Raw genomic sequence first — 26,104 nt, 5'->3', positions numbered from 1 at the left:
CTTCCTATTTTGTCAGGTGAAAAAGAAAGCATGCCAGTAAACCAAAAAACAGCTTCACATAGATTGAAAGGCACAAAATAAAATGTTGTTGGCGAATTTATTATTTCTTTGCCACTTTACAGAGTAGAGTCTTGCACATGTAAAATATTTTTTGATTGTGCAACTCAAACTGACCTGCTGCATTAAGAACTGCAACCCAAACTTCATATTTTTATTATTAAGTATGAGTACAAGAGACTCAGTGTCAGAACAGCTATTTGTAAATCTGTACTTAATTAAAAGTAACATAAATTTACCACTAGAAACATATTTAAAGGCATGCAGCAACAGACACTGTGATGCTAACAATCACTCCACATCTACTTCCACACAGGAGGACAAGGGCTACAGAAATGTAGTGCAGCTGTATTAGGCTGAAAATGGAGACAGCTTACCAAGTTTCATTAATCTTAACCTTAAATGCATACATTATGTTTTTGTCTAATATCGGTGTTATTACTGTCACTAGCCTATGTGAGACATGCAAGTAAGAACTTCAGTCTATAATTTACACATGACAATAAACTTAAACATTACCTCTTACACATAACTAAAAATGTTCGCATGACCTATGACCATATTAACCTTAACCAGTCACTTTGAACTTGTAATGTATATTATAATATTAGTTCTTTAATACAAATCCCTCTGCCCTATTTAGACTTGACTGACCCTTCCTCCCTTTGGGTTTTTCTAAAATAAGCATTTTGTCAGACTCTATCCGTTATAACCAACCACACCTCCAGTACTCAAAACAATTGTAATTTTATTTATTTATTAGGGCAGCATGGTGGCGCAGTGGTAGTGGCTGCTGCCTCGCAGTTAGGAGACCCGGGTTCGCTTTCCGGGTCTTCCCTGCATGGAGTTTGTATGTTCTCCCCATGTCTATGTGGGTTTCCTCCAGGTACTCTGGCTTCCTCCCACAGTCCAAAGACATGCAGGTTAGCTGCATTGGCAATCCTAAATTGCCCCTGGTGTGTGTGCCCTACGGTGGGCTGGCGCCCTGCCTGGGGTTTGTTTCCTGCCTTGCGCCCTGTGTTGGCTGGGATTGGTTCCAGCAGACCCCCGTGACCCTGTAGTTAGGATATAGAGGGTTAGAAAATGGATGGATTTATTTATTATCTATTCTTTCAAAAAATCATTAGGAGAAATGTGCAGATAGCTTTTTCTAACTGAAGATCCACACAGTGTAGAATGATTATGTTCATAATTCTGACTCTAAAGGAGAAATTTGGTTGTACCGAAGTTAAAGGCAAGTTTTTACAATTCTGGTCAACTTTCATTTGGCCAGGTATGCGGTATTGTTAAGTGAAAAATTTTTATAAATTTAAACAAAAGACCACTCCCACACCATTTTAAGACAATGGCAGGGAAAATTTAAACCAAAAGTCTTAAAAGGTGCCGAAAATGTCCACTTCAAAGTGGCAAAGATTTCCATTTCAGAAATGTTCTCTGAATTTTGGAAGTATGGTTATGACAATGAAACAAAGACATGATTCATTTTTAATATAGATTATTCTATTTGTCTTTCCTGAAGGAAAGATAAGTATGAGTTCACTTCTGTTCATAAGTACTGTCAAGAGTAGACGTTTTATGTAAACAATAGAAGAAATTATTCAAATTAGAAGCTAAATAATACAAAGTAAACCACATGTATGTAGCTGTTTAGCACACAACACTGTTTTTCAGCTATAATAGCTGAAAAATACACATACCCAGGAAGTGAGAATTCAATGAAAAAGTGGAGTGTGTATAGTTTCTATCTATTCCCTTTCTTTCAATCTTATATTAGATATAAGCAACCCAAATGAAGGCATTCACCTTCAGAAAGGCAAACTATCTATGTGCAAACTCCATACTAACACTTGAAGCTTGCTTCAGTTTGAGCAACATACTGCTGCTGCTAAGAAGATAAATAAACTTACTATAATGAACCATTCCCATTTGGTCCTTTAGGCTGTTATCATTTGTTCCAGGTGAATTCAAAAAAATTGAAAAATGCCTATAAAACGGTGGCTGAAAAATTATACCAATCAGTAACACAAATAACAGCCTTGCAAGACAAAATGTACTCATTCCCGGACTTTTAATTTTTTTCACCAGCAGTAGTAGCAGATTGCTCTCTGCAGCATTGGCAGTCATTCATAGTAGCCATTATTTTTCATTTTTCATTTGTGCAACAACCAATGACCAGCTCTTTGTTCTTCCTCATTGCCCTGTTTCTCCACAACTTTTTTCATCTTTTTATTTTATTTACTTATGATTTGGCTAATGCCTTGATCCAAATCAATTTACAATTGGCTACTTTGCTTGGTTTTTTTTTCCCCAAATGGAGCACGGGAATATAAAGTGGCTTGCTCATGTTCACACAGTGTCAGTAGCAGGATTTGAACCTAAAACCTTGAGGCTTGCAGTCCAGAGCTTTAACCGCAACTCCATACTGCCTTCTCTCATCTTCTGTCCATTGCTGCTTCTGGCCTATACAGATTTTGTTTGGCAAAAAAGCTAAACTTTTTTCATTTTTATATTTGAATATAACTGCAAACTGCTTTCACCTGCAGCATTCACAAAGCAAGGTACTGGTAAACAGACACGATGTGTGAAACCTTACCATTTAGAGAGACAGGGAATTATATGAAGGGGATAGTTCGACTTCTTTTCAGAAAATCTATTTTTGTTAAAACAACATAGATATATCTTCTCCGATATGTTTGGCACCTCAAGACATGTATCAATACTCAGGAACATTCTTTGCTCCAAAGTCAACATATTGTGTAAGCTTTAAGGCATCTTTTATCATGTTTGCTCTGGTGTCACATAGATGACCATTGTAAGCCGCTGGAGAAACACTCTTTTTCATTTTATCAATGCTTCAGTTAACAGCACAAGTTTATTAATAACTAGCAAAATACCCGCACTTCGCAGCGGAGAAGTAGTGTGTTAAAGAGGTTATGTAAACATATATACATATATATATATATATATATATATATATATATATACATATACACATCCACACATATATACATATACATATATCAACATATATATACACATACATATACACACATACATACATACACACATATATATATATATGCAGACACATATATATACATATACATATTTGTATATCTACATATATATACATATATATACATATACATATTTGTATATCTACATATATATACATATATATACATATACATATTTGTATATCTACATATATACACATATATACATATATATACATATTTGTATATCTACATACATATACACATATATACATATATATACATATACATATTTGTATATCTACATACATATACACATATATATATACATATACATATTTGTATATCTACATACATACACACATATATACATATATATACATATACATATTTGTATATCTACATACATACACATATATCTATATATATATATATATATATATATATATATATATATATTATATATATAGCGGATTACCCAGTGGATTCGCTCACTGAGTGCAAGAGAAAAAAAATAAAATGTATGTATAAAATAAGTTTAATTGCCAAATTTATTTTTCCACAAATAAAGAGCACTTACAATAACATAGAAATCAATATAAACAACATTAACATCATTATCATATGATAATATGAAGTAATATATAAGAAGCACATTGCATATAAATATAAATTATTAAACAGTAAAATGTTCTTCTATAATACGCTACCGTGGCTATTCGTTTGTCTGTCCAGGATTTTAAATCAGCTGTAGCTCACAAACCGTTTCACCTATTGACGTGAAATTTGGTACACATATACTACGTCACGTCTACTATTCGCTTTCCCACACATATGAACATATATATATACACATACATATACACACACATACACATATATACATATACATACATAGTGCGTTGCAACACGGGCTGTGATTGTTACATGAGAGGGAGAGGACAAATCACAGCTTCCCGCTTTCTAATCGGGCTTGTGATTGCTGCTTTGACGGATGCCCAGATCCCACAGTATTTCCCCTTAGGAGAGGCGTTAGGCAAGTGTAATTGAATAGCGGTGCTGCAAGTTATTACTCTTTTTATCTTTATTTTATTGTAGAATCAACTCACAGCTGCGCGCACCAGTGCGTGCGTGGCGGATGCGTACGGCTGACATTTTCATTGTCTACCACCTTCACTAATCATTCTTGAGGCAGATTGAAGACTTAAGTGCCAGCTTAACTGAAAAATTAAAGAAAACATACTAAGTTTTAAAAAAAATCAGTTTTAACGGGAAAAGATGCCGACGAAAGAAGAGAAGCAGCGGGACGCTAGGGTGAAGAGCTGCTCATTAAGCAGCAAGCGCTTCAACCTCTGAGCAAACGAATGGTAAACGTACAGAGAAAGAGGATAAATACTATGAATGGTCATGTCAAGTGTATTCACTCCACGTTATCGTGCAGTGCGCTGTTACTGGTATTTTGATAAAAGAATCTGAATAACATATAAGAAGCGTATAAATTATTAAACAGTAAAACATTAACATTTAAGAAGTAAAGTTACATTGAGTACTACTGTAGTGCTTTCGGGTATAGTACATTTTTTGTTTGCCCATTACATGCATAAATGTATACATTTTTTGGTGTACCTACCCAAGAACACGCGACATGACCCGGCAGTTAAAAATTTATCGCTCCAGCAATTTTAACTCTGTTACAAAGTCATCTAATATGGTATTGCAAACGGCAGCGGGAGCGTTTCTATAAACTCAATTTAAACTTACTGTTTACACCGTGCTTTGAAGATGCATAGTATGCGACACGTGTTTCGCCGTAATTGTGGGCTCATCAGGAGTACACAGTCACTGCACTCCCTTACGGGAATCGATCCTCGGACGTAGAGGCGAAGCCCCTAACGTTGTGCCACGGCGTGTGGTTCGTTCATTTGACAGCATGTAGATCGGGGTAATTACATCGCAGGCATTCGTAGTCTGATTCACAATCTGATTGTATGGGTGGTTACCTACCAGGTAACGCTTGTGGTTGGTGAGCAAGTCGGCTAACTTCTGCCACGGTGCCCTCTTTCAGTTGCGAGAAGCAGATCATACAATGGTTGAAATAGTTTAATATATATAGCAAAATCACCGCGCTTCGCAGGGGCGAATATGGTATTGCAAACGGCAGCGTTTCTATAATCTTAATATAAAGTTACGATTTATACCGTGCTTTGTTTCATATTCTTTTCCTACCTTATCAATTGTGTAATGTGTTTTTTGAACAGGTTTGATTCATGGAAGTGATCACTCCTGCTGCGTTCAGTCACTTCACGTGAGCCGCTCTCTTGTGTGATGTTGCGATGTCCACGGGTTTATTTAATGTTAGCTAAGACCCGGCAGTTAAAAGTTTCTCGCTACAGCAATTTTAACTCTGTTACAAAGTGATGCAAACTCTCGTTTATACCTCGTGTCTTCTCATTAAACTTGTATCTCGCGAATATGGCATTGCAAACGGCAGCGGGAGCGTTTCTATAAAGTTAATTTAAGGTTACGGTTTACACCGTGCTTTTTTATACCTCGTGTCTTCTCATTAAACTTGTATCTCGCGAATATGGTATTGCAAACGGCAGCGGAAGCGTTTCTATAAAGTTAATTTAGACTTACGGTTTACACCGTGCTTTTTTATACCTCGTGTCTTATGAAGATGCTTGTATGCGTCACTCACTCGCTTCTTATTGTTTCGCTGCCTTGTCAATTGTGTAATGAATGTTTTCTTCAGCGCTCTTTGGGGCTCCTCCTTTTCTACGTCCTGAGTTCACAGTCAGTTCACGTGATTACGTGGGAGGCGTGATGACGCGACACGCAACTCAGTCTCCTACGGCCATCTTGCTGCCTTCCATTACAGTATATGGACAAAAAAGAGGTTCCAGTTATGACCATTACGCGTATAATTTTGAAATGAAACCTGCTTAACTTTTGTAAGTAAGCTGTAAGGAATGAGCCTGCCAAATTTCAGCCTTCCACCTACACGGGAAGTTGGACAATTAGTGATGAGTGAGTCAGTCAGTCAGTGAGTGAGTGAATCAGTCAGTGAGGGCTTTGCCTTTTATTATTATAGATAATAATAATTCTTCGCATTTATATAGCGCTTTTCTCACTGCTCAAAGTGCTCATCAATTGCAGGTTGAGGGCCTTGCTCAAGGGCCCAACAGAGCAGAGTCCCTATTGGCATTTACGGGATTCGAACCAGCAACCTTCCGATTATCAGTGCAGATCCCTAGCCTCAGAGCCACCAGTCCGCCTATTAGGCAAACAAATACTGTACATGCCTGATTGTTAAATAATAATGATTTAAAAAACACCAAAGTTATGCTTGAAATGCTTCTTAATTGTAGTATTTCTGTCAGGGTGTGGAGTAGTATGCAGTAGTAGCCCTTTGTTTTTACAGAAGTTAAGAAAAGCTGCTGGCACCTAGATCTTCTAATCAGCATACATAAATAAAGCAAGAGCTAATGACAATTTCCCTTCTTAAAAATAGAAAGGTGAGTCTTGAAATTAAAATTAAGCTATTCATATATTTTGAGGATTCACACATAAGCCACAAACTATGTGGTTTGGTCATAAGAGTTTTGTAAGCATTAAATTACATTAATGCTAAACATTGCACAGAACAAGAGGTTGTGCAACGTCTATTGTGTTAAATGTATTGTGCAACCATTTTGAAAGGTGAGAGTGAATAGGTGTCTTTGGTTGTTTCTTCAACACAGAGATTTCTCTTAACATTAACAATCACAAAACAGCAGGTAGGCATTCTGTGACTGTTTGTACTCTAAAAGCAAAGGCTACTAATTACACAGCAGGTGGCAAATTTATTAAGAGACACTTGCCCTTCTGACATAACTGGTTGTACAATTAGTGACAGAAACTAGGGGTGTTCAAGAGTATTTTCTCTTTATCTCAGATACAGACAGGACATTGCTGCAGCATAGAAACAAGCAGAAGGGTCAAACTAATTTTTGGGGAGAAGACGTACATGGAAATGAAAAAGAGTAATTCACATCTGGCTACAAGTAGAGGAGGAATTCTTCCCTTTTGGATGGTGTACTATTTGCCTGTAATGACATCATGCCAATGATGAGTTGAACTACAAGGAGAGCTTGGAATAAGAGAATAAAAAAACATTTGGGGCTACAAGAAGCCTACTAAGCTAATTTGATGCCTATTAACTTTATTATAATAAACAAAATAAGTTGTTATTAATTCAGGATACCCTGGTTGTGGCATTCTTTCTCTTCCCAACTGTTAAAGAAGGTTGCAATATATTAACATATCTTAGACTAAAACTATCTACACTGCAATACATCTTGTTTACTGAAAATAATTACTCCTACAAAAATATATGGCAATATAGCAATCCTGCCAGGTTTTCCATGGAAGGAAAAGACCACTTTAACATGCATCTGGAACTGGAAGTTAAATGTCTTAGCAATGCCTACACAGGTATATGACTATCAGCAGCACAAAGTAACACATTCATGGAAAACATACCAGCATCTTCCTCTTGTGAAGTTTTCTTAGCCAATTCAGTTGGATTTCTGTCAGAATCTGAAGTCTCCGTCTCATCTAGAGACGCTTGAATGCGTAGATCCAAAGACATCTGCTGGCTGTCTGAATGAAAAGACAATTGATATATATTAGAAACCATTCTTAACTTGAACTGGATCTACACTAAAAACAAACTACAGTAATAGCCATTTCTATAGTATTAAACGATGTAATGAAAATTGGGACATAAACGGCTACATTTTATGTGCATTAAGTGAGGAAAACTCTTGGGCCTAGACACAACAGAACCTTTCTGTTTTCTGATCCTTCGGATGATCATGGCATGACTGCTAAAGCAATACACCTACAATAGAAACCTCAAACATTCAACACTATATTGCAAAATAATTTCCTGATAGCATAAATTTCTACAAAATGCATTTAACAATAGAAACTAAGGAACTTGAAGGCTTCAATTCCCAAATCTTTTTCTCCAAAGTCAAACCTTGAATTTTATTTTGGAAAGTTAAGTTATATTAGAACAGGCAGGGAAGTCAAAAGTTCAACCTCAAACTGTCTACAGTGCAAACAAGGACGCCCACCTAGCAAAAAAAAATTCTTGGTTACTTCTGACAAAACTGCTCACACTTTGATAGTTCTTTTCTTTGCTTTTTTCTCATATGCTTCCTAAAAACAAGACTTCCTTTTCTGAAAAAGTGGTGCATGTTTAAACAGAATGCAACCTTCTTGTATAGGAGGGGTGCATGATTTGTCAGTGGCATGGGTCTTACCTGAAGAGTGTCTCTGTTCCTGTGAATCATCAGACTCCATCTTCAGCGAGTTTTCTTAAAAAATAAAGAATCAGAAGACAACATTTATTTTTCAGACAATGCAATGTAACAAAACTGGACATGCTACAGTCTGTGAAGAGGTGGGAGAATGCAGAAGCCAGGTAGACCCGAGCAGTAATTTGCCATGCTCTTAACATCAGAACCTACACCAAAACACCAAAAGCTGATTATGTGTTAGCAGGTATTAGATAGGTTAGAATAATTTAGTATATTTTCAGTGGTCATAATAAAATAGGAAACCATTTTATCAAATTTGGGAAGTGCAGATGGGGAACAAGAATTAGGAGGCAAGTGCTATGGTGATTGCAAACCAGGCAGAAACAAATGGAACAGCAGAGAAGAATGATCTGATATTCACCAATTTGTAAGCACTCTAATCATTTCTTGATTGAGTGATTAAATCAAATGAGAGCCAAGGAAAAAATAACCTACACTCAAACAAGAGTTGCAGATTGTGGCATTTCATTTAAACCAGTTTAGATTGATATAAAATAGGGGTGGGCGGTATGACCAAAATTTTATATCACGGTATTTTTCTAAATTATCCCGGTTTCACGGTATTCAACGGTATTTTTTTCCCCATGCATGAGTGGATGATAACCACATTTTCCACTGCAATTACTGGCTAAGAATAACCTATTCCACTGTCAAGAGTATTGTACATTGTACAAAAAAAAAAAACATTTTAATGTGCACACAAGTATTAATACAGTTTTGCATTGCTCCATAAAGTGATAGTTTTCAAGGGGGTGGCACTAATGGAGAAGGTATCACATTGCATGACAGATGCAGTCAAAATATAGAACCTTTTTATTGAACAAATTTTGCAAAAACAAACTATAATTTTGACAACATATTTTCAACCATACAAAGAGGCATTTAGACTTAGTAAAATATCCAGAAGTGCTTGTCAAAAATTGTATTGCACCGAATATGTCTTAGAAAAGGAATAAATAGTAAATATTTTTTGTAAACCAACTACACTTTCTGTTAATGTTAACAATCTCTGTCCACTGACACGTTAAAGTGACTTTTTAAACAACTTTATCATCATTAAACTGCATAATATTTAAACTAATAAATAATAACAATAAAATAAATAATAGCATTATTACTGATAGTTGCACTATTACTTCAAGCCCAGGTGCATTACACAGTATTAACCAAATTAAAATAAAATAAAACAAGTGCAACTTGGTGATGAAATCTTTACCAACTGAACCATCATTTAGGCAAACTGCATTAATATGGACCTTGCTTCAAGCTAAGCTATACTGGGAAGAAAAAAACAAACTATATGTCGAGAACAAAGTCAACATTTCCACTTTATTCTCGCCGTTTATGTCGAGATTAAAGTCGACATTTCCACTTTATTCTCATAGTTTACTTCATAATTAAAGTAGAATGTCGTAAACTAAACTTCTTCCTAAAATCAATGTTTAATCAATTACTTAATTTACCCCGTCATAAATTAATGCAGCACATTAAATGATTTGTGTTACGTTCCCCGACCCAGTGGTTAATCACTACGCTTCTTAAACTGACTTCCTCCGCACTAAGAGAAGACAGCGATCACCATACAGAATCCATTCACTTCATGATATTCCTGCTTTCTGAAAATTTAGAATGCTAAGATAAATACTTGATATCATTTTCATGATGAAATGCATTAAAGCAGGTATTACACATGCACGGTAGTGAGGCGGTAGTGCTGCTCCCTCGCAGAAAGGGGTCCCCAGGTGTATGTTCAGTGTAGAGAACTTTATGGCAGGTGTGACGAGGCTCCAAAAAACTGGATGTATGAATAGCTATCGCACAGGTTTAACTTAAATATGGTGTAAATGTTGGGTTTGTGATCTGCTGGTCGGAGACACGAACACAGAGTTCAATGCATGTTCTTCTGAGCGGGCTATCTTTATTGCATGCATGCTGTCTCTATCTGACGTACCAAAACCCCAGTTCCTATCCTTCCTTTTTCTTTCACCACATAACCAATCACCACACGATAAACGCCTTTGTGAAATTAAAACTAGTTATAAACTTAGCCCACGGAGTGTTCAGAACTTTAAAAATATCTTCGTTATACATGTTTAATTATGCCATCCATTCAGAGTTGCGCCCATCTCTGAACGAGTCGCCAGCACATCGCAGGATGAATACAAGCAAAACATACACTAGCAGGGTCAATATAGCACAACAAAACCCCACATCCTACATGACTTTGAAAGGAAACTGAAGCACGCCGAGTAAACCCACCAGAAAAAACATGCAAATGCAAGGCAGGCACGCCGCCGTGCCCCCATATGATTAATGCATGCTTTAATGCATTTCACCATGAAAATTATATTAAGTATTTATCTTAGCATTCTAAATGTTCAGAGAGCAGGAAGATCATGAAGTGAATGTATTCTGTGTGGCGATCGCTGCCGGCGCCTCCTCTTAGTGCAAGAAGAAGTCAGTTTAAGAATCGCTTAACACAAAGCATTTAATGTGCTATATAACTTATGACAGGGTTTGAGAAAATCTAGTAAATTAAATATTCATTTTACGATGAAGTTTAGTTTACGATGTTCTACTTTAATGACAAATTACGAGAATAAAGTCAACATGTCAACTTTAATCTTGACATAAACGGCGAGAATAAAGTAGAAATGTCGAGAATAAAGTCAACATGTCGACTTTATTCTCGTCATAAGCGTCAAGATTAAAGTGGAAATGTCGAGAATAAAGTCAACGTGTCGTTACACTATTACACAGTACCCAGGTACATTACACTGTATTGAAAACAAATAAAACAAGTAAAACTTGGCTTGCAGTATTATCCAGTAGTATAGAAACAGTATTTACACATCTGACCTTTTAAAACTAAAGTATCTCCAGGCGACGGACGTGACTCCTTTTTTTCGGCAAAAGTTCTTCTGTTCATCATGTTCAACTTTATCGTCGGCTTCAGTTTCGGAATGTTCTCTGTCCATTTTCACCGCGCAATACCTATGCTACCTGCCGCTACCTATTTGGTGGTGAAGCAGTGAAAAAGAGCCCTAGTGCAACAAACCTGTGTTTAGCGGTGTAGCAGTGAAAAATGTCCCCACTTGAACAGTTTCCCGCTGCGCCACATTCCGAATGTCGTTTAGGCAATTTAAACTGGTGTTGCGGTATAAGAAAAATCCATATCATAAAAAAAATAAAAAACAGTTTTCGGTATGAACCGGTATACCGCCCAGCACTAATATAAAATATCAAATGATGATACATGAAAATAATGGAAAGCTTGATTTGTATTTGGTGGCTGGTCCTTGTAAAACTCTCATCCTCTTTAGAACTCTAAGCAGTTTAAGTACAAATCAGACAGCACATGCAGGGTCCTAAACAACAAGCGAGGTACAACTTGGCATCCTGTGTGTGCCATCTGCCAACCACAATTTGTAATTATTAGACAGTTACTAATACAAGGGATTTTTTACATTTGTTTAAAAACAGAAATTGTTTTTATTGAATTGAACATATAAACGTAGAGTATAATAGGACTGTAATTTTTCAGCTTTGACAGTCAGTGTGACAACAAATGTATTGTCAAAATTAGATTAAGGATCTTCAATTAGCTTGAACTTATATCCATATAATCTATTTAAGCAAGTTACATATCTTATTAATATTAGGATTTAGCAACTGATATTTGTTGGTCTTATTTGATCATGAAGTCAGAGCAAAACTAATAATAAACATTATAGCAAAGACTTTGATTAAATGTAGTTAAACATCAAGCTTCATTGATCAAATAATTCAAATGGAACAATCATTTTTGGGCTCTTGCAACCACTATAAGCTCACAAGTGATTTATATTCCAATTTGTTTTTGGTTAACTAAATGTTCCAAGAGGTAACATTAAGGTAAATGTTGTAAAAGTCAGATGCTATTAAAATATGTTTGGAATAGCTCCGGTGTAAGAATACAATATGTATGAAAAATTCCATGGTGGTGATACAGGAAGTCCAACATGTATAAAGAAAGAGATAATAGTGCATCACCATACCACTACAACATGCACAAAGGTTTTTCAGGAAACATTGTGTCTGGGTAACATGCCTAGCTACAGAGAAAAGTCCATAACTATTCAAGAGAGTAGGAGCAAGAATTAAATTAAGAGAAAACAGGTATTTTTTGAAAATAAAAAAACAGATTTGATCATCATGCATGAACAGCATCATAGTACAGTGGGTAGAAATGCCACTTAACAGCACTTGGACTGAAGTTAAATTCTCTATTGTGTTTCTGTCTATTGTGATTCCTTGAACTCTAAATTAGTCTAAGGTGAGCATGTGTGTAAATAAACAGACTGATATCTCATGCAGGGTTGTCTCCAGCCTTACATCCTTTGGATGGATTCAACCTATCCTGCAAGTCTGGTTTAGTCCCTGATACCCTCAATATTACAGATGTGTTCACGAAATAGAATACAAAAACTAAAAGCTTAAGTTTTCTATTTATCCATGTACTGCCCAGAAAAATAACACACATTAGCACATGATCCTATTTAAGTACTACAAGAAATACTGAAAACTATACATATCCTACTTCTGAATATGTCTCTGTTTCTTATGATCTAGATTACCCTTAATACTTTCTGACAGGGTCCTTAAATGCTACACCTAAGAATTTTCAACAAAAATTGTTTTGGTTACATAAAGTGACAACTAACTACTGTGTTAAATTGTATCTGGTTTGCCTGAGTGCCCTATCCTTTGGTCTAATCTGTATTTACAGAACATAAAATATTAAAGCAACAACCAATGTGACTGATCAAAAACCTAAGGAACAGCAATATGCAAATATTGTTCTATAATGCCTCCTCACATCTTTAGTGATCTTCCACATCCTGTGCTGCATAAATCTAGAACAATATGACAAGCAATAAAATTCTGCAGTACAGAATAACACATTGGTACCTTTACCTGTAATACTGCATAAGAGTATTTTAACCGGAATTATAACACACTATGTCTTTTTTGGAACCATATTTAATTTTAATGTATACTTTCATTTGTCTGATATTTTTTTGTACTTAATCAAATGAATTTGAAAATGATTACTAAACATCACTTCAACCTTGACCTAGAACACAGTTACATACAACTTCCTGTGATGTCCTTCCAACATCTGAGCCAACTTATTTTTACATCTTCAAACTACTACTGCCTCACAATGGAAATTTAATTTACATTAATTCTAATGATATGTCACACAGCTTTCAAACTACTTTTGGATGGACACACTAACTGCATTGCTCAATTCTGTCAGTGTGTCAAGGTCAGACCACTTTCTACAACTAAAACTCAGTAAAACAGAATAGCTATTTGTAATACTATTGGCATCTTTATCTTAAATACACCATTGTGCAAAGTATGACAATGAATTTTATGAAGCAATCATAGATATGGGAGTTAATTTGAGTTACATCATCTCTTTTCTCAATAGCCTTCCTGTTAAAACGCAATGAGAAAAGCACTGGGTAAATAATGCTGCTATCATAATACTCTAAACAACAATAACCTTTCAGATGGAAAGACTTCATGGGCTTTCCAACAGTTTTTGAATTCTACCCAGTAGAGTGAGTGCTGCTTATGTGTCACGTCTATAGTCAAACACACCATGAGTATAATTTTTGCTTATTACACATAAACCTACACAGTAAACGATACCTTCCAGGCATGCCATTTCCCTCTTTTCCCCAACTAAATAATGTACACTTATAACAGAATTCCTCTCTCCTTTTACTTAACTTTATATAATATGTATTATACTTATATCTCCTGCAGCCACATCAAATAAATGACACTCTGTTTCATTACATAATTCAAAGATTAACACTAGCTTGATAATCTGTTTATTCACTAATTTGGAAGATTGTGGGTTCGTTTCCCGGTTCCTCCCTGTGTGGATAGCGCTTTCAGTACTGAGAAAAGCACTATATAAATGTAATGAATTATTATTAATTATAAGCTAGTTTTTAATTATTAGTGGAACATTCTAATTCTAACATTCACCCAGCTAGACATTGTTATATAATACAGATTTGAACAACTACATTTTATTCAATGTGTTGAGTAATATAAATAACCAATGGTACTATATAGATTTAATAATGCAAATAAAAGTAGAACAAGAAAAAGGAGCACGATAAGATAAGGTAAGACAAGACAAGATAAAATTAGATAAATCTTTCCTTAACCCATAGAGAAAAACAGAGCCATCCATCCATCCATTATCCAACCCGCTGAATCCGAACACAGGGTCACAGGGGTCTGCTGGAGCCAATCCCAGCCAACACAGGGCACAAGGCAGGAACCAATCCCAGGCAGGGTGCCAACCCACCACAACAGAGCCAGTAATAATGAGAATAATAACAGTTGAAAAATAATTAATGGGAATGATTAATGGAGGAAGAATATCACACATCACATGTGTAATAATTTACCAATTGCACATATCAGATTATTGCAAGAGGAAATGTTGTTATTGAAAGTTCCTAGGTATCCCCCTAAGGAAAGGGGAGGAGTTATAGAGTGCAATGGTCACAAGGAGAAGGAATCTTGGGTGCTCAGTCCTGCACCTGGGGGCAATAAATCTTTTGTTGTGTAGGCTCTGATGTTCCACCAAGGAGGCCTGCAGGTGGTCAGAAAGATTGTTTATGATGTAGAGCAATTTCCTCAGCATCATACTCCCAGACACTTTGATAAGAGTCTCAAGTTCAACTCACAGAACCAAACCAACTCTCTCAATCAGCTTGTGAAGTCTATTGGCATCATCTGCTGAAACCCTGCTGCCCTAGCACATCACTACATAGAATATACCGCTTGCATCTACAGAGTGATAGAATGTGTACAATATGATCCTGCAGGCACAAAAAGACCTGACCCACCCCAGCAGGTACAGTCGGCTCTGGCCCATTTTAATGACACCATCTGTGTTCCTGGACCACAGGTCAATATATACTCCCAGGTACTTATAATCCTCCCCACCTCCACATGGTGACAGGGCTCATGGGGATCCTCTGCTTCTTACAATCCACGAAAAGTGCCTTAGTCTTAGTGATGTTGTACTGTATATGGTTTGGCTCAAACCACTCCACAAAACTGTCCACCACTTTTCTGTTTTCAACCTCCTGTCCTTCCAGACCAAAATAGCACAGTCATCCAAGAAAGTCTGCAGATGACATGACTGTGATTTGTACCTGAAGTCCAGTGAATAGAGGGTAAATAGAAAGGTAGATTAAAAAAAGTCCCCTGCAGTACTCCAGTAATGCTCACCAAGGTGTCCGAAGAGCAGGTCTGCAGCCGGCCAGACTGTAGTTGACCTGAGAGGGAAGTCAGCAATCCAGGCTACTATTGGAGCATTAACCTGCATGTCCAAAGCTTATTCCCTAGTACAGAAGGTTTTATGGTATTAAAACTCCAACATTTCTTGACAATATTTGCCAACATTTCTTGTAACTACTAAAATTGCACTAGGCGATATAAAACAAATAATGCTTGCATCACAGTTAGAGATAGTTATCTCGACTTTTGCTACAATTCCTGTCACCACAACCTGTACTTGTTGAATACGAAACTCACTTTGGATAACATGACTGCATGTATAAGCAGCTGCCCACAAACTAACATTGACATTAACATTTATGTTCATTTAGAACAATCCATTTCTGGATTATAAAACACTTCATAAAGTGTCTCATATTTCTTGCTAATTTCTGGCTCTTGTTCTTGATGATATTATCACTTTTACATGCACCTTCTAGAACACACACAATATGATACACAGCAGACTGGTAAGGTATTCATATAGTTCAGAATTCTTTCACACTAACTAATTTCCATGCAAGAGTATAAGTGTGCACAACGGTGCCTGGTACATGGATAGACTGGCGCCTATTCTAAACACCGATTACTTTCTTATGCCTGATGAGCCAGGAAAGACTTCAGCTCCCCAAACCCTGTAAAGTATTAAACAGATCTGAAAAACAGTGAACATATACATATATAAAAAAGTTGTGTATGTTCATTTAATGTAATGAGAAAAGCGCTATATAAATGCAAAGAATTATTATTAAAGAATTATTTATATGTATACATAGAGATGGAGATTTTAATAACCTGCATTGCAGTACAAGCAACTGTGTTAAGACTCAGCAGGCAAGCACTCTTATTGTTCCTCTCTGTAGCAGGTCTGATCATCAACAGTCACAAACAAGACCAGGAAGCAACTGCATATTACTTCTGTATATGTAACAAGTATGCATTGTGCCATATAAAGTTTTGTCCAAGTTATGGTGGATATGGCTCCAATTTGTTTGTGTGGTTTTAGTCAATGTTTTATTTACTGTTTAATTCAGACTGATAGAGCATTATTGATATTTCCTTAATCAGCTATTAGATTAATCCAGATAAAAGGCAAAATAATTAAGTTTCTTATGTCAGTACCCTCAAATTTCACTTATTTTCTCCCATTAGGTTTTGAGGAAGAGGATTTTGAACTGTTGATTTTGGTGGTTTGTTTGTCTTTTTGGTTTTGTGCTTGTCACTTGCAGCTGTATAACTTTGCTCATACTATGTTGCACTCAGGCAAGTGGCATACATCTGCAGCATGCCCATTTTCTTTGTTCAGGATGTTTTTTAGCTGTAATTTGGTTCTGGACATGCTGTATTTCAAAAATAGTTTTTGCATATTGAGTTCAATAAGTTTTACTATTCACAAAATAAAAAACTCCATAATAATACACTGGTTCAGATCACTATATTTTCAAAATTATTTTAACTGCCTCAGTTACATCACCAGTGACTGAAACTTCACCTATATAGTGCTTTATTCTCAAGCAAGAACATTTCAAAACTGAAAAAAACTGACCTTTTTTAGCAGCTCTTCAAAAATGTCAGATAAGCATGCTGTCTATATTAATGAAGTATTTTACAGACATGCTGAAACACTAACTGGAATAAACTCAAGAAGCCCCAGTAGTACTTTATAAATTGCAAGCCTTAATCAAGCTTGCCACTTGAATAGGGCCTGAAAGTATTATAGTTTTAACATTTCAAGCTGATTTATTGTTTTACAATTTTACTTCCCAAAAACAAATTTGATATAAAATGTATTACAGCAGCAGTTTTAAAGTGTTTTTTTCCACTAAAGGTTTGTTCTAGGCTGCAACGCAAATGCAACTGGAAAGTCATTGACCACATAGTTTACTTTTTATTAAGTACAGTATCTGAAATGCTTAAAAAATGAGAATAAGCAACTATATTGATTCTCTCTATCAACCTCCCCTTCTCCCAGTGAGACAATATACATAGGATCACATTTGTTGAAGACTGTTATAAGGTAAAAGCAGAACTTTTGACATCATAGACTGTGTGGGGCAGTGTTTATAAACACTTTACAGAACCATGTTCAACGCTGAACAAGGATACTTTGGTGGCACAATGCCTGTTCAGTTTACAAGGGTGTGGAAATTTATGGGATTTCAGGTGGCACAGAACTGTTGTGGATAATTTCCTAATCTTAGTTTTCAAGAAAGGCTTAGACAGTGTCTTTGCTTTAGTATAGATGTGAGCAAATTTCCTTAAAGAGGAAAAAAGCTCTAAGGAAAAAAACTGCATTAGGAAATGTACTTCTCAGCCTCTTTAGGAAGTGCCTGAAAGTAGATTATGCACGTCAATTCAACAACATTTTCTAAATTTCTTCCATAGAACAACTTACCTGGCAATTCCCTTTTGACATCTGACAAAAAACTTGCAGGTCAATATAAACAACTGCATTTGGCACAATCAAGAGTAGTAAAGGTTACAGGAAACAGAGCCTAAAGTGACATTTCCTACGGTTAAATAATCCATGAAAGTGGGTGGCGCTTAGTGTTCTGAGACTGTAATAAAAGACATTCAGTCCTGATTTACTGAATGTAGAAATTAGTGGGAGTTTCAGCATATTGACGAGACAGTCAAACCCAGGTTCTAGGAATGGATCTGGAAAATTCTAGAGACATCACATTTATATCTAGGAATCTTACTCAATTACAGCTCCTACTTTCTAAGTTTAGAATTAGATGTACATATTGAGACTTCAATATAGTGAGAAAAAAACATAATTTTTTGACTGTTAGTTCAAAAGATACATTTAAGCAAGCACAGCAAAGCATATAGTGGAAATGAGATGAAAATAATTTGTATTCAGCCTGGCCAAAGAAGGATTAAAAAACAACCACACTGCCTGGGTCTGCAAACCAAGCTGCTTTAATCATGGAGGCTCATATCTCTAAAACCGCTGTTTTTTGCACAGCCTCGGAGTAGGCACATGCAGGTCAAAAAGGTGTGAAAAAGACTGAGAAGGGGTTTGAGTGCCAACTCCATGCAGCCCACAAAAGAAAAAAAAAACTCACTGAAACGCAGTGCTAACCATGATGGGCTCCATCATCTGTGAAAAGGAGGAGCACAGCTTTTTAGTTGTACTCCCTCCAGAACACACCAAATCTGCCTGAACAAACATCAAACAAATGCTGATATTTTCACATCTGTTCTTTACTTGCCCACCCAATACATGTCCATTCTTTAGCAAAGTAGTAGTAGTCCAGAATTTCATGTGTATGCATTATAGCAGCTGCGCTTTTAGATTTAATGCTAACTGTTCTTTTCCTGTAGTAATTAATGGCCTCATAAGAGATCACAACTGATCTGTGTGGGATATGGCCGGCCAGTCATCCCGGCCAATACTCCCAGGCCGCCAGATGGAGCCCTTCCTACAGCATGGAGGTGCCCCGAATTCCAGCAGGGCATCATGGACATTGGAATTTTCCTGTACAGCCCTGCTGGATAATGTCGGAGCCGCCAGGGGACGCTGCAGGGAGGCCCAGAGACTTGTATTTTCACTACAGCCCGGAAGTACGTCCCAGTCACATGGACAGAGAAAATGACGTGCTTCCGGGTTGAAGAAAAAGAAGCGTTTTCATCTGACCCGGAAGTGCTGGGTAATCACATGGACTGAAGGATCAGAAGCACTTCCGGGTCAAGAACTATAAAAAGGACTGTGGGAAATCCTAGGGTTGAGCTGAGTCGGGAGGAAGGGTGACAATGCGTCTGGGAGTGAAGGATTGATTATTGTTTATTGATTATTGTAATATTTATGAGTATTGTGGAGTGGAGGGTGCTTGGTGCACTTGATTATTATAATAAAGTGAAGAATTGGACTTTTATCTGGTGTCTGGCGTCTGATCTGAGGGTTCAAGGGGACGACAGCGCCCCCTATCTGTCACATCTGTAAATTCACAACAGAATTGCAGAGGGTCCTTACCATTTTAAAATAATGAAAAAGCTATTGTAATAAAAAACACTTAACAAGAGTGTAATTAAAAACAACAAAGAAAATGACTGATACTGTACTAAAACAAATTAATAATTACATGTTTCAAACTTTTCCTCTCAAGGAATGTCCTGGAAATATCTGATGCAAATTAAAAGATGTCAAAGAGTGTATATCTATTTTTTAATCTTCTTTCTGATCTGAAATCAGTTACATAAACTTCACTCAACAGAAAACGTTACAGTAGCACAGGACTATATCAGTTTATGCAATGGATGACGACAGTATGGTTATATTCAAATAATGATGGCTGTAGAAATAAAAGAGGGGTCTTGCACTTTCAAAACAAAGGTGAAATGTTTTATTGAGAGTTTGACAACACAAATGTGCCAAGCATGAACCCTACTTAAATGGAAAGTAAAAGCAACAATTCAATATTACTGGGTGAGAATATAATGTTAAAATAGAACTGTGCCAACTTCTAGGATGGCAACACTCAGGCTGTAATGAGCAACACGTTGTTATCAATAACTGGATACCCTGAGCAAACTTGTATGTTCACCAAAAAAAGGCAAATCAGAAACATTTTCTTAATTATAATTGGCTTTTCATGCTATAATCTTACTAGCATTACTCAGACTAAATGCTTTCAGTACTATCAGTATCAAATTTAAATTTGCTTGTATTGTTTTTTTAATATATTGTGGTTTGTGATCAATTCTGTATTGTAATCGTATTTAATGATACACTATAGCGGCGTTCACTGTGGAAGGAAATAGACAGAAGCAAACTTCAAAAGATAAAGCACTTACGAAGAAAAATGGCAATTCAAATTATGTAATTGAATACAATAATGCTTCATTAAGTATTTTATGCTATTGAGTCCTTCACAGTATAATATTGCTAACATTTCGCATAATGCAATATTTTGTTCCATTTACATATGGAACAGTACCCTTCCTTCCTCTTGTGGGTACACTTTTGTACTTTTTTACAGAAAACTGTACATCCAAGCATTCACTTGTGGAAAAACAACTTATTCATATATACAATACAGAAAAAATAAAACCCATAACATGTACAATTCATAGCAAAAAAGAAAAGTCAAAAGACAGTGCTGAAACTGATTACACATGTATATTGTTTTCCTTTCAGCTCATTTACAGTAAAGCACTAAAATGATTGAGAGAACAAAAAAAAAAGAAAATATTTTTGTTTCTTATTACAACTTGCTCCTACTTTCAGGAGTAGATTAGATTAGAGAAAATTGCATTAATCCCACGGGGAAATTCAAATTGAATACATTTTGCTGAGACTATTTTCAATTATTTACATTTTTTCCCCCAACGACTATGTAGTTAACATCAGATCTATTAAAACCAGCAGAGATGGCAAATCATCAACTACTTTACATAAAAATGTTTTTCATCCCTTTGGTAAAAGCTTACAAAAAATAGAAAAACTGCATTAACTTTATTAAAGGTTTCTTTAGTGACATAATTAGGCCATCAATAGTAAAGAACTCTATGAAATTAAAGCATGACACAACAAGTAGCATTGCTGCCTCACAACGTGTAAAATCTGGTTTAATCGCATCATTATTCTCAGACTTAAACCTAGTCTGACTGAGTGTTACCTGCATTTTGCAATGTTTTCTATGGTGGCCTGGCATCATATTCATGGCAAGTTCCTGCCATGCACCCGTTGTGGCATGATCAGTTTGCTAACATCATATGAAAATACTATTTCTTTTCCATCTAAATCCGATTTGAACATGAATCCTAGTATTTTGTGTTAGGTGTTATACATAACAGATTATCTAACAAATATATGTAATTGAGAAGTTACAAATTCCCCAGTGCCTTCTTCACAAACAAATGTGCCAAGCATGAACCCTACTTAAATGGAAAGTAAGAGAAGATCTATCGACACTTGAAGCAATGGTTTCCATGACTTTAATCATAACGAAAGACACTACATAATATTCTGAAATACACTTAAAGCATTTCTTTGTTGCAGGAACCAACATCTATCTCAAAGGCTACTGGAATAATGTAGGATTTAATCTTGGAATGGGTTCCAGTACACTGCAAGGTCCCCACACACATTATCTTCAATTTTGACTTGCTATTTAACCTAACACGCACATATCTGAGGTGTAAGAAGTACATCAAAATGTCCAGAAAAAAAACCCATGCAGACCTAAATTGAAAACACAAACAATGTACACCAAACTTGTGTGAATGCTTCAAAAACAGATCTCGGGATCCATTAAGTAGCAGCACCAACCACCGCACTACTTCACAATATGGAAAGTCACTAAAATCTTTTAAACGGTGACATCACTGCTTCACTGTCTTTACTTCTTCCTTTGTTGACTGCTCAGCCAAAAAGAATATTTAATATTTGCAAACTGGAAATGTTATATGTGTTTTACTACAATGTTACAAAAATTACTAGAGTGTATACTAATCTAAATAAATGTAAGTTGAAGAACACTGTCACATGCGTAAAATATTTTCCACTGTAGGCTGGTGTGAAGTTGATGGTGCATAGCTCTGGGTGGGGAATGAGTGGACTGTAGGAGAAATTGTAATACATATGATTGTTCTTAATGTGCAGAGCATATCGCACAAATGTTCTTAGAATAATACACTTCAAACAATTGGTTTAATCCTGTACTAATGGCATAGTACAGTTCATGATTTCAGGCCCACACATGCTGTTACAGCTGCTATGAACTTAACCACATTGATATAGAGATGTGCTAGGGTGTATGTGTGTAAAATAAAGTATACAAATCTGCAAAGCATCATGAAATAAACTAACTCAGAAACAAACCCTGGGAAGCTTAAACACTTATAAATGTAATCTTTTTTGTTGCCTTTCTGTAGAAATAATTTGAATATATTACACAAATAAGTGAACTTGTAATTGATTACAGCAACCTTCTTTTGTGAAATAAGAAAATGCAAACCTTGATATCAATCTATTCCAAATTTCTTTATCCAAAAGAAAGTCACAAGGATGGCGAAAATGTCCCTAGGAGGATTGAATCCAAAACAAGAACCAACCCTGGATGGGACACTCACAGGATAGCCTCATGGACATTCAAACACTTACACTGTTTTCACACTACACTAATTTAGAATCACCAACTAACCTAAAATGAACCTCTACAATTCATGTGACTAAACCTAAGATCCTGGAGGAAAGCTTCACAGAGTAAGGGAAATGGAAAAGACAACACAAACAATAAAGAAATGAATCCAAGCTCCTGAAGTTGTGATTCACAAGGAACAATTTCAAAACATACATAAGATGTGGTTATTTTAATAACTGCATTGAGAAGCACAAAAGATAAAATCCTCACCTCCACTTTAACTACCCCCCACCCCGCCCCCCCGCCGCAAATCCTGAAATAGGTTTTATGAAGGAAATAAAGGCAACTGAACAGTGTAATTTCCTCCACAAATAATCTTTTGCAAAGGTCCCTCTATCATGCCTGTCGAACAAGCTATTAAACTTCAGTAAGTGGAGAACATAAAATGAGAAGGGTTTTCAGTGAAGATGGAGTAAATGCTTTTGGTACTGCCTTTAATGAGGACATTCAACAGATGGAGAATGTTTTCATGAGCCATCCGGACAGGGGGATGGGGAGCATTACAACAACAACATATAACCCCTTGTCTTGCTGGAGTGCAGGTAATAAGGGCAGAATTTACACATCATGATTATATTTGAGACAGTTTAAAATAAATCGATATGGCCTGAATTTACAAGGTTACCAGATCAAAACCTATCCAGCTGTTTTGAGTTCTGTCTTGAGGCAAAAGCAGTGTTCATGTTTCTCCTCAGTTAGCTCAATTATATTAACTTCCTGTCAGATACAGAATCATGTATAAAAATAGACTGTTAACACCATAACCCCAGAACACCTGCCTATGCAGCTTATCCTGCAAAAACCAGTCAACTATGGTTTGATGCCGCTCTTTCTACTATTCCAATGGCTCACTCCACAATGTTTAGCAAAGGCGGCTTCTATTTTTCTTCAAATTCCCTCAGTACATCTCTTTATGATATGAATCCAGACAGGCTAAACAGGGCTGTTTACTATTTTGAACCAGACAGGCTAAACAGGGCTGTTTACTATTTTGAACCCAGTGTTGTTGTGCTATAGCTGCAGCCACCCTGATCTAGAACAAGCAGATTAGAAAATGGATGGATGTACAGATCCCTCTCTTGCCTCCTAGAACTATCCTTCCAGCATTAACTTTAAAAAAGAGCATCTTAGAGGGCTTCTATACTGTGCTTGAATTGCCATTTATTTCTTGCATTCCAAGTGTTATTTGCTATTCCTAATGCCAGGTCTTTTCCAAGCTCCTCACTTCTAAGGGTACTGTCACTTCAGCTTGAGTTTAAGCACCTTAGTTTTTTGATTTGTACAAAATGTGTTGTAAATGTGCATTCTTGATGGCGATTTACATAACTATGACTAATATACAAAAGAATGACGGTCTGTTCACACTAAAAAAAAAAAGGGTGGCTAGATTTTCATATTTATGCCTTATTTTATTCCACACAGTAAAACTGAGAGTACAGACCATCTGCCAGTAAAGAACACACGCTCTTTTGACTGGTATTACTGTAACACTAGCACGTGTCAAAAAGAAATCATGTAGATAAAATTCACACAAACACCTGAACAAAATTAGAAGAGTGGCATATGGATCCAAATGCCATGGTACCAGGCAGTGCCTACTTCTGGAGCAGGTGCAGTGGTCGGCTCCTCACGATGCAACGGCTGCAAGTTAAACCTCACACTTTAGATAACTGAGTCGACTCTTTTCTCTTTCTCTCTCTCCCTCAATTCTTTATTAGGCTATTAAACCGTAGGTGTGTTGAAGATCAAAGAAGTGCGTTTCTCAAAACATAACTGTCAAGTAATTTCGCAGTTGGTCTGAATGAATAGGCTGGCTTCGTTCTTTCTACCCCTTTTTACCTTCCTTCTTTATTTCTCTGAGAAGCACAAACACACCAAGCACTTTGCCAACTTCCAAAATGGCAATTCCCTCAAGGTTGACACCTTTTTGTTCCAAGGCGCACACGAAGCATTAAGGTTAGGTTTTTCTTGACTTTTTAGACACCATAAACTTCCAGGAGTTGAAGTTTTGGCTCTTCGCTGAAATTTCACACCTCGAAGGCTGAAGAGCGGGAAAGCGGTCCTTGCGCCGCGCCGGAGTGCCGACTCACTTGCCTCGCCTGCAACGTACCACAGTTAAACTTTCCTTCCTCTCTTTCGCTCAATTTTTCTCTTTAGTTCTTTCTTCTTCCCCCTACCCGGCGCGTCAAAAAGGCACCCAATAAAATCGCCAAAGAGAGCCCTGAGAGTCTCCTACCTGTCGTCGATGCTGCAACTCGCGTAGCCACTCCAAGCTGCACGTGCCGGTTGACGCTGGAGAAGCCGAGCCGAGAGCGCGGGAGATTCCCTTTTCCACGCCGGACCTGCAGACTGCAGCGTGACGTCATACGCCATCCCGGGGAGAGAGACTGGCGTCTTAAAGGCACAGCGTCGAGAGCAGCGTTGCGGTATTCAAGAAGACGCTTTTCTTTTCCTGTGTAAGCCTCTTGTTTATTTCTATTAAAACGTATTTTTATTTGTACGGGGTATTTTGACGTCAGCCTTTAATCGACAAAAAGGTGAGAGCGTGCGCAATCGGTGTGCAAGACTTAACAGCAACACTTCGCAACCACCGGTGTGTTTGCCTTTAAGATTAAAGCGTTTTCAGTTGAGGTGCGAGGAAACGAGGGGAAGAGTTCGCAGGCCGCTGCACCTGTGATGAAAAAAAGTTGTCTTCACTTCATAAAAGTTTTCTGCAGGAGAGAGGCGACCCGCTGCAGATAACGGCCGTGTGATCTCGCGCTTTTGTGGGACTCGTGGGGCGCAACAGGCCGATGCTGCTGGCCCTCCTGTGAATAATACAACCAAAATGTCTAGCAGGGTATCATAAATAAAACGCCAGGCGGAAATGTAAATATCGAATAATCATATTAGTGGAAATGTGTTCATAATAATAAAGTGTATCAGCGCTTCTGAAATTATCGTTTTGTTCTCATATTTGAGAAAGCTTCATAGGACAATACAGTTATGTAATGCATGTCGGAAATTGTTAAAAGACTAGGACAGTGCAGGTGGGATGGACAAAAGCGGTGGAGGGGTTGGTTCAGGGACACGCGTGGCTTGAGTGGCAACGGAGGAGCGGAAAAGAACGTGATGAAAACCCACCATGTAAGTAGTGTGATTTGAGATGAAGAGTTAAAGCGAGCCTCGCAGCAGA

General features: G+C 36.9%; 1 protein-coding gene across 2 annotated transcripts in view; it reads right to left on the bottom strand.

The window, feature by feature from the left end:
• The window catches only part of LOC114664716 (zinc finger protein Aiolos-like), a 125,710-nt gene extending 100,225 nt beyond the window's left edge, over window positions 1-25,485 (bottom strand). Inside the window, exons 1-3 of one of the 2 annotated variants that reach the window (XM_051918774.1) lie at window positions 25,166-25,485; window positions 8,363-8,416; window positions 7,575-7,694 (exon numbers count right to left, since the gene is read on the bottom strand). In XM_051918774.1, coding sequence (XP_051774734.1) covers window positions 7,575-7,694; window positions 8,363-8,416; window positions 25,166-25,295 — 304 coding nt within the window. In that variant the 5' untranslated portion in view covers window positions 25,296-25,485. The remainder of the gene's footprint in view (window positions 1-7,574; window positions 7,695-8,362; window positions 8,417-25,165) is intronic. The other variant, XM_028818941.2, reaches the window with a different exon arrangement.
• Between the last annotated feature and the right edge of the window lie 619 nt (window positions 25,486-26,104).

This window comes from Erpetoichthys calabaricus, chromosome 14, assembly GCF_900747795.2.
Source record: "Erpetoichthys calabaricus chromosome 14, fErpCal1.3, whole genome shotgun sequence".
Taxonomy (NCBI): Eukaryota; Metazoa; Chordata; class Cladistia; order Polypteriformes; family Polypteridae; genus Erpetoichthys; species Erpetoichthys calabaricus.
Note: the sequence above shows the minus strand (reverse complement) of the source record. Positions and strands in the feature narration are given on the sequence as shown.